Source organism: Limanda limanda, chromosome 5, assembly GCF_963576545.1.
Source record: "Limanda limanda chromosome 5, fLimLim1.1, whole genome shotgun sequence".
In the NCBI taxonomy this organism is placed as follows: Eukaryota; Metazoa; Chordata; class Actinopteri; order Pleuronectiformes; family Pleuronectidae; genus Limanda; species Limanda limanda.
Genome location: NC_083640.1, coordinates 30,350,844 through 30,359,974, shown reverse-complemented (window position 1 = coordinate 30,359,974; position 9,131 = coordinate 30,350,844). Strand labels below are relative to the sequence as shown.

The following is a 9,131-nucleotide window of genomic DNA, read 5'->3' as shown; positions in this document are numbered from 1 at the left end:
AACACTTGGGATGTTGTTGAGTGTTTAGCTCCCAGTGAGGCAGCAATTAGCACATTGGCAGATAGAGAGCGGAGTGAACGGACTGGGGTGTAAGGTTTGACCATGTCCTTGATGTAGACAGGACCCGATCCTTTCAAAGCACAGTATGCAAGTACTAATGTTTTGAAACGGATGCGAGCGGCCACTGGTAGCCAGTGAAGGGAGCGGAGGAGCGGAGTAGTGTGAGAGAATTTAGGTTAAAAACCAGTCGAGCTGCTGCATTCTGGATGAGCTGCAGAGGTCGGATGACACTAGCAAGTGCACCGGCCATGCAGGAGGGAGTTACAGTAGTCTAGGTGTGAGATGACCAGAGCCTGGACCAGAACCTGCGCCGCCTTCTGAGTGAGAAGGGGGCGTGTTCTCCTTATGTTGTGCAGCATGTATCTACAGGAACGGGTTGTTGCAATAATGTTGGCAGTCAGGGAGAGTTGACTGTCGAGTGTCACACCCAGGTTCCTAGAGGTCTGCGTGGGGGCACCTGGGAAGGACACATTCTATTTCTTATGATTTATTATTATTTCAACGTGTATATATTTAATTAGGCTACTAATTCGTACAATCATTTTTGTATTAATTTGTCTATCTAACTGTGACCGTGGAGGCTCGGAGCAAGAATGACTCAGTTCAAAGGAGGAAGCTGTTCATAGACTGGCAGCGACTGGAGAGACTGTCTCTACCCTGCACACTTTACTCTGACTCAGTGGTGGGAAGTAACAAAGTAGAAATACTTTGTTACTGTACTTAAGTAGATTTTTCACATATCTGTACTTTACTTGAGTATTTATTTTCCTGACAACTTGTTACTTTTACTCGCTACATTTGAGCACAAACATCTGTACTTTCTACTTCTTACATTCTCAAAACTGTCTCGTTACTTGAGCAGCTGAGGTTGGCGGAACGTGCAGCTTTACGCACGGCGCACCTCTCTCTCTCTCTCTCTCTCGCTCCTGCAGGAGCTCGGTTCAGTCTTTATTATTAGGGCCCGAGCACTGACAGGCACTGACAGACGTGAGGCCCTATTGAAATTGAAAGGATTAATATTCAGGCAAATGAATTAGCTTTTTGAGGGCTTTTATTTGGTGACTTTACATAATTTTTTGAAGGTATTCATTTTTCGATTCACATTCGTTTTCCCTTTCCTGCTTCGTGTCAACATCTGCACATAAATACATAACTCGAAGCAGCAAGTGGTTAACTTTTCTTAAAGAAAATATTGGAAGTAGTTAGTTTAAACAAAAACTGTTTTTAAATAGACTATCATTGGTTGGCCGTGTCTACTTAATCTTACATGTCCACGTAAACAAAACAAACAGATTTAAAACAAGTCGAGATGGAAAAACAAACAACACAACCAATTATATAAGCAAACGCAAAAACAACTTTCAACCAACACAACCAAAAACAAACACTGTGTCGTGGACTTACTACTGCATATTCACGCACACAATTCAGGTTTTTTAATGGACCTGGCCAAATGGAACACTGGGTAATCAGGCCCAGTTTTCCACTCACTATAATGCAAATATAATTTTTGCAAAGATATTATATATCTATATATTGCCAATTCCAATCCTTAGTCGTCCTTTGTGCTGACTCAACACAACTTAGAAGCTGTTGAGTCTTTATATATATATTGTACAAACTGGCTAATGTGTACAACTTCAAGCAGGGTTGTGTCTTCACTTTGTCGTCCCTACAGGCGAGATACCCTACAGGTGTATTGTCACCCTGCTTCAGACAAATGCAAACACAAACACAGGCCCATTCAGTGAAGAGAGTCTAATGATAAATAAACAGGCTTACATGTAGATTCGTGGACAAGCTGGCGGGCAGGTATACAGGCAGTTACAAAATACAGCTAATAGACACAAAAGGTTCATTTGGTCTATTAGTGTTCTTAGGTAGAATCAAGAGGCACAGGTTTATTCTGTTGTGTTGATTCTTTGTTGTCGCTAGAAGTTCAGAAGCACTTTTCCAATACTATTTTAACCTCAGCATCTCGGGTTCAAAATTTGTAAAATTATACATTATATATATAGTGTTGTTATAATTTTTCAGTCAGTTGAAATAAATCCTGAACAATTTTGGGTTGTTTTGTGTCTGTATAGGCCTACTATAAAAAGCACTTAATTTTGGTACTTGTACTTTTACTTTTGATACTTAAGTACATTTCAACACCAGATACTTTTGATAATTAAGTACATTTAATATGAGCAACTCGAAGACTTTTACTTAAGTCATTTTCTGAGGGGTGACTTTTACTTTTACCGGAGTCACTTTCAAGTAAGATATCTGTACTTTTACCCAAGTATGGCTTTCAAGTACTTTATACACCACTGCTCATACTAAACAACACATGAAGATACTGCTGGAATATCTGCACAGTATCAAAACAATTTATAAAAAATAGCTCATAACAAACGGTAGTGGGCAGCAATCCGCCATCGACCCGTCTCCTCTGCAAAATCGTGAGAAGAAGAAGCGGCAGCGGAAGAGGAGGAAGCGGCAGCAGCAGCTCAGCTGATGAAGCCGAGGTGAAGCGTGCGGAAGCAGAAGGGCTCATTCATGACTTCACAGGTCAGTTCGCACTCTCATGTCTGTTATGTATCGTTGTTCTCAGGATGGCAGCACTCAATTCTCGTCCGTTTAATCCCACTTGGATGAAAGGGAAACAGCGATCAGTTTAATCTAACGAACCTTTAAAAGTTAGAACAGCATTAATGAGTAAAATAAAGGCTTAAGTGAAGAGGAACAACTGTGTGGTAAAACGACTCATCATTTTTCTAGCCCTGTAGAGAAATCTTTGTTTAGATGAGAAATGTTTACAATGTAAGTTTTCCATATTGAGATTTGATGATGCTGATCTGTGCGTGGCATGGCTTCTCACTCAGTTGTTGTCTGAGAACAGAAACACGTCCTGACTGACATCTTCTCGTGAGAAGCACGAGTACAAAGATGATTCGACTGAGAAACAAAGCCAATGCGGAACCTCTCTCTAACAGAGCTCCCCTACTACAGTGAACTGGTCTGTGGTGAATATGATGTAATGTTGCCGGTTTGCACTGGGTCAGATGATCAGATTGTGAACTTAAACAACAGATCTGAGTACAGCCCTCCAGGGTAACGAAGCAGCTGCAACGACAGGCAGTCCATCCTCTTTCTGTTATTGGTGCACATCTTGTATTGATGACAGACTCAATCGTCCTGTCCATGGATGATTCCTGTCTCATGTGCTCGTTCAGAGTCTCTGCTTGAAGTTTTGCCGTTGGATCATTTTTCTCCTGCCTAGCTTCCTCATACCGGAGTTCATCTTTTCATTCTGTGCTTGTGTTCCTCTACAGCTCCATATCAGCACACTTACATTTCTATGTTTCTAAGTGAATGCCCAGGCACAACATTGGTGAACAAGTCATTGATGTAGTGTGGAGCAAGGCCATTTAAAAAAACATTCTGAATCAATACAGAAGTAACAGGCAGTGTAAGTAGAAGAGTGATGTAGGAGTCCTGTTTGTTCAGAGTTCTGATCACTTCAAATTAGACTAGATTATATTGATTATCTCACCCACTGAAGTCTGAACTGCACTGATCCAGATAGTTTCTGAAGTTTTTTGAAGTTTAGTGTGTAGATCTGATGCTAGTTTAACCTAGTTCAAACTTTTGAAAACAGGGCTCATGGTTTCCAAAGTAAAGTCCTTCATAGACAGGTTTTCATCTGTTCACCAGATTAAAGTTCTGCTGCTCTTTGTTTTCGATAAGACAAAATAAATAGGAACAACAATGTTTTCCTCTTTAGGTGTTTGTGTTCTACTTCGCTAAAAGTGTGGAGCTAACTGGAGTGAAGCAGGAGGAGGTCACTGCAGTGCCAACACCAATCAGCAGCCAGGACCTTTGGAACCTGTTGGTACAGCGCCACCCGAGGTATGAAGCACATCAGTGACTGAATATAGATGTCCTAATGTCCAGATGTCAAATTATTCCGATGTCCAAATGTCCCCAATTTCTAGACTCTGTCTGTCACTCTTCTAACCCTGGAGTCTGTCTTATCAAGTTCAACATACCCAGGAAATGTTTTTGTTATGCTGCTTCACTTAATCCTAACATTGTCTGTCCTGGTAACCTGTAATATGAAGTTGGTTATCAGCTGTCTCACTTAAGCCTGGGTTTGCTTATCCAGCTACGCTAATGTTCATTTAAAAGATGCAGAGTTATTTATTACAAGCAACTTTGTCCGAACAATGAATTAAGTTAATAATATGATATGAGAAGAAATGCTGATATCTGCTGAGACAGATGAGTGACATCAAACAATGTTAAATGTAACTCTAAGGCTAAAGATAAATTGTAAATACGCAGTCATTTTATTAAGGTTATTATTGAGTATTGTCTTTGTTTTTTGTCAAACAATTATGGACATGCGATTTAGATTTTAAAGAGTTAACATTAATACAAAAGTTAATAAAGTGAGAGTTAATAAAAAGTTGTATTGATGTAAAGTTAATAGAAAAAATAAGTAATATTAGACTGTTTTTGCTGCCAAAACAGAGGAGAAAAGATAAATAGTTAAGGTTTGATGAGTTCAGTCTGTATGAAATGATAATTTATAATTATGGAAATATTGAACAGTGTGTGGATCAAGAGACCCCAAAACTCTGTGTTTTTGAGAAGCTCTGTTGAAAAACAGAGTGGACAAAAAATATCTGCTGTGTATGTTTTTCTTGTCCTTCTTAATATCCTATGGATCAATGACTCAGATTTTTCTGTCATTTGATTTTTGTTTAGTTTGCCCGTTGAGAGGTTTTGATCTGTTATCACCAGAACGTTAGTCCTTCAGCAAAGTGACCATGGTGATTCTTTACTTTATAAGCAGTGAAGAACTTTCTTAGGTCACAAAAATCTGAATTAAACCTAAAGTTGATTACTGCAAATCCTGCTTCATAGAACAGGCCCCTGGTCGCCTGTACTCTTTTTCAGTAAACTGTCTTATATTCCTGCCAACGTATGTGTGTGTGTGTTTGTGTGTTCAGACTGTCCATCCTTCAGGGTCAAGTTGTGTTGGCAGTGCGTCAGCAGTACGTTGACATTGGCGACCAGGTGGTAACCCTGGGAGACGGGGACGAGGTGGCTGTTGTGCCACCTCTCAGTGGTGGATAGAACACAACAGATAAAGTAAGTGTTAGATTTCAAAGATGAAGGCCGTGGTGGCCTCACAAAACATGCGTGAACATGATACCTCAAGTCTGCCTTTGGGGAATTTCTTCAAGTTTTTTCAATTGTCACATGTACTCAAAGATTAACTTATTAGATTTCATTGATCAACTGTCCAAGGTCACAGGAAAAAATGTTTTTGCAGATTGAAACTGAACTGCTTGACAGGGACATTCAACTGCAGTGTGGTCTTTCTAATTATTTGTGTGTCGGTCATGTCCAACTTATTACTTAATCACATTTTTAAAATTACAATAAAAATAATTTTATTGTTTTGATTCCAATTGAAACTGTCCACATTTCACATTATCTTTGTGACATTGATGATGACACCGCAGAAACGAATGAATCAATGTTATGTTGAAATTGAGACGTAAAACACGTAACAAACCTTTTTTTTTTTCCAGAGATGTCGGAGGAACGGAGAGACATCCTAAAGCTGAGTCGTGATTGGCTGCCTGTTCAGGAAGTGGTGGATGCCGTCAGCAGTGCCTCCTGTGGAGCTGTTTCAGTTTTCATAGGTTCACAATTTATTGTAAAAATTTATTCACAGCTGCAGAAATAATTTACCTTATACAAATATATTTTTTTAATTTTTTGAACACGGTTTTTGGACAATACCTTTTTAGAATACCATAGTATTTTAACAAACAATATATTAGATTTCAGAGGGGGATTTATATTTGAAGGAAAATATCAATGTGATAAAGTCATAATAATTCTGGAATAAAGTCATAATTTAATGTTTCAAGACAGTTAGGATATTTTTGTGGAGGGGAGTATATTTGGTGGATGTCGTTATATTTTAGAGGGTAAAAAATCTTGTGTTAGATTTGGCTTTAGGGGCTCGGGACAGATTATGTCAATGAGTATCCTCACAGAGACAGAAGAATATGTAGTTGTGTTTGTAAGTAATGTATGTATGTGTGTGTGTGCATGTCTGCAGGTACAACCCGTGAGGATGAGGTGGATGGCAGGAAGGTGATTGGTCTGGAGTACGAGGCGTACGAGCTCATGGCCCAATCTGAGTTCATTAAACTGTGTGGTGACATCAGAGAGCGCTGGCCGACTGTTACGCATATCTGTGTCCACCACAGGCTGGGGTGAGGCGTTAACACTACTAATGCTAACTGCTTACACTAACTAGTGGTTTGACAGTTTGGTAATGATATTACAAAAGGGTTGATGCAGGTCCAACTCATCTGAACTTCTTCCCTTAGGTGGGTAAAGGTGGGCGAGGCCAGTGTTGTCATGGCGATTTCGTCACCTCATCGCCATGACAGCCAGCAGGCGATCAACCACTGCATCTGCCAGCTGAAGGCCAACATCCCAATCTGGAAAAAGGTAGCGACCTCAGGAGCCGGTCTTGATTATTGATGGCCGATGATGTTTTTTTGATTCTTGATCATGTGACTCTGATCAACAGGAGGTGTATGACACGCAGGAAGCAAGCTGGAAGGAGAACTCTGAGTGTCCCTGGTCAGATCACAGTAAAGTTCAGAGAGAAAACATCAACGTGAACATGTCGGTGTGAGCTGCTGCAAATAAAGGGTAGAATGTCTGAAAGAAACACGAAAGTTATCGATCTTTGATTGTTGGTCTCTGTTTCTGTTGTGGAGGTCTGAAACAATAACAGACTTTGATGTCAGGTAAGTTAGTGAGGAATACCTCAGTCAGTTTCTTCATTGGACCAGACTTAATATTACTTTACATTAATGTCAATCAACACATATGCTATGCAGTATGTATGACTGACATCAACAAAGGTTTAAGACTTGGTCAACTGGAAGAAAAAAAGTCTGCCTGTATGTGGTTGATAGGTATACCCTGGTCCTGACTCTTGAACCAAATTATTTTAACAGCTATATCTGGAAAGATGCAACAATAGAAAATTGTGATCTAATCTAACTTTTGTGATATGATATATCATCAGAAAGTAACCAGAAAAAAGATCAAAGCCTTCACATTTGCCTTCATAATGTCCTGAAACTGACCTTAAAACTGTTGGTTTTAACCCGCCTGCCTCAAAACATCCACCATCATCCCTGTTCCCAAGAAGCAGAGGATCACAGGCCTTAATGACTACAGACCTGTCGCCCTGACCTCTGTAGTAATGAAGACCTTTGAGCGCCTTGTGCTGACCCACCTCAAGACCATAACCCACCACCTCCTCGACCCACTGCAGTTTCCCTTCAGAGCCAACAGGTCCGTAGACGACACAGTCAACATGGGACTCCACTTCATCCTCCAGCACCACGACTCCCCCCAGCACCTACGCCAGGATCCTGTTTGTGGACTTCAGCTCCGCAGTCAACACCATCGCCCCAGCTCTTCTCTGTGACAAGCTGACACAGCTGAGCGTGCCTGAGCCCACCTGCAGGTGGATCACTGACTTCCTGACTGACAGGAAGCAGCGCGTGAGGCTGGGCAAGCTGGTCTCTGAGTCCCGGTCCATCAGCACTGGAGCCCCACAAGGTTGTGTGCTCTCCCCTCTTCTCTTCTCCCTCTACACCAACAACTGCACCTCCAGCCATCCCTCTGTCAAACTCCTGAAGTTTGCAGACGACACAATACTAATTGGATTAATCTCCAATGGGGACGAGGCCGCCTACAGAGAGGAAGTTAACAGCCTGGCTTCCTGGTGCAGCCAGAACCACCTGGAGCTGAACGCTCTGAAGACTGTAGAGATGGTGGCAGACTTCAGGAGGAGCCCAGCCCAACCCCTCCCCCCCCTCAGCCTGTGCGACTCCCCAGTTAAAACAGTGGAGTCCTTCAGATTCCTGGGGACCATCATTGCACAGGACCTGAGGTGGGCGGAGAACATCACCTCCACCACCAAGAAGGCCCAGCAGAGGATGTACTTCCTGCGGCAACTGAAAAGATTCAACATGCCGCGGAAAGTGATGGTGGAGTTCTACACGGCCATCACTGAGTCCATCCTCACCTCATCCATTACTGTCTGGTTTGCCGCCTCCACTGCCAAGGACAAGGACAGGCTGCAGCGGATCGGACCCCCCCCCTCGCACATAATTTATCTCCATAACTTATTGTTTCTTACTGTATATATTGTTGTTTTGTCTTTATGTACAGTGCACCAACCACACCATGGCAATTTCCAACATATGCAAATATACGTGGCAATATAAATTTAAAAAAAAGAATTCCGATTCTGGTGTATTTCTTCGGAATGGCAGCAGTTTTATTACGTCAGCTATCTGTGATTTGGTGAAAAACTCTTTCTGCCTGCCTTTTTATGGGGAAACTGAGACTAGTCATAGTTTTTCTCTGACTCAAATGTGGTCTGAGCTCACCAGGTAGCTTGTGTTTGTAATAACTATGTGCTGGTGACAGTATAGTGGCCGGAAGCATAATATATGTCTATGGTCATTCTGTCCTACTGTCATGAAAACTATATATTGGGAACTTCTTGGAATTTCTTTAGATTTTACACAAATGTTGGACTCAAGGATGAACTGATAAGGTAATGGTCAAATGTCACTAACCTCACAAAACATGGTTTTGACTTTACCTGGGAATGCACTCTCTATTGCATAATATACTCAATGCTATTTATTTATTCTCTTTAAACGTCTCACTACATTCTGTATTTGAGTCTGGAAATGGATGTAAACTAAACTTGCAGCCTAGTCTAATCTCTAGCAAAAGTGAATGCTTCATTCTATTATGTAATTTTCTTACAAATTTTATGATGGTATGATGATGTCATGATGACATCATTCCTATCATATGATCATGAGTTCTTTTTCAATATATACATTTTATGTCATGTCTACAATCCTATGGGATGCAGAGATACCGGCACGATTTAACTATGCATGATGTCAATTTCATCTATATGACGTCACTTATTGCATGACATCATATGA

At 41.1% G+C, this 9,131-nt stretch overlaps 2 protein-coding genes across 2 annotated transcripts; both read left to right on the top strand.

The window, feature by feature from the left end:
* The first annotated feature begins 2,533 nt into the window (after window positions 1-2,533).
* On the top strand, window positions 2,534-5,190 carry LOC133001855 (molybdopterin synthase sulfur carrier subunit). The gene is made up of 3 exons (XM_061071561.1): window positions 2,534-2,616; window positions 3,833-3,957; window positions 5,064-5,190. The coding sequence occupies exons 1-3, from the start codon at window positions 2,605-2,607 to the stop codon at window positions 5,188-5,190; spliced, it is 264 nt and encodes an 87-aa protein (XP_060927544.1). The 5' UTR covers window positions 2,534-2,604.
* A 463-nt stretch (window positions 5,191-5,653) lies between these two features.
* Window positions 5,654-6,836, top strand: LOC133001854 (molybdopterin synthase catalytic subunit). Its single transcript, XM_061071560.1, has 4 exons — window positions 5,654-5,765; window positions 6,191-6,347; window positions 6,465-6,588; window positions 6,671-6,836. The coding sequence occupies exons 1-4, from the start codon at window positions 5,654-5,656 to the stop codon at window positions 6,776-6,778; spliced, it is 501 nt and encodes a 166-aa protein (XP_060927543.1). The 3' UTR covers window positions 6,779-6,836.
* Window positions 6,837-9,131: the final 2,295 nt, after the last annotated feature.

Coding starts and splice junctions, on each gene's coding strand:
- LOC133001855 (XM_061071561.1), top strand. Junction 3,958..5,063: donor TTGGTACAGCGCCACCCGAG/GTATGAAGCACA, acceptor TTGTGTGTTCAG/ACTGTCCATCCTTCAGGGTC.
- LOC133001854 (XM_061071560.1), top strand. CDS start 5,654: ATGTCGGAGGAACGGAGAGACATCCTAAAGCTGAGTCGTGATTGGCTG. Junction 6,348..6,464: donor TGTGTCCACCACAGGCTGGG/GTGAGGCGTTAA, acceptor TTCTTCCCTTAG/GTGGGTAAAGGTGGGCGAGG. Junction 6,589..6,670: donor ACATCCCAATCTGGAAAAAG/GTAGCGACCTCA, acceptor TCTGATCAACAG/GAGGTGTATGACACGCAGGA.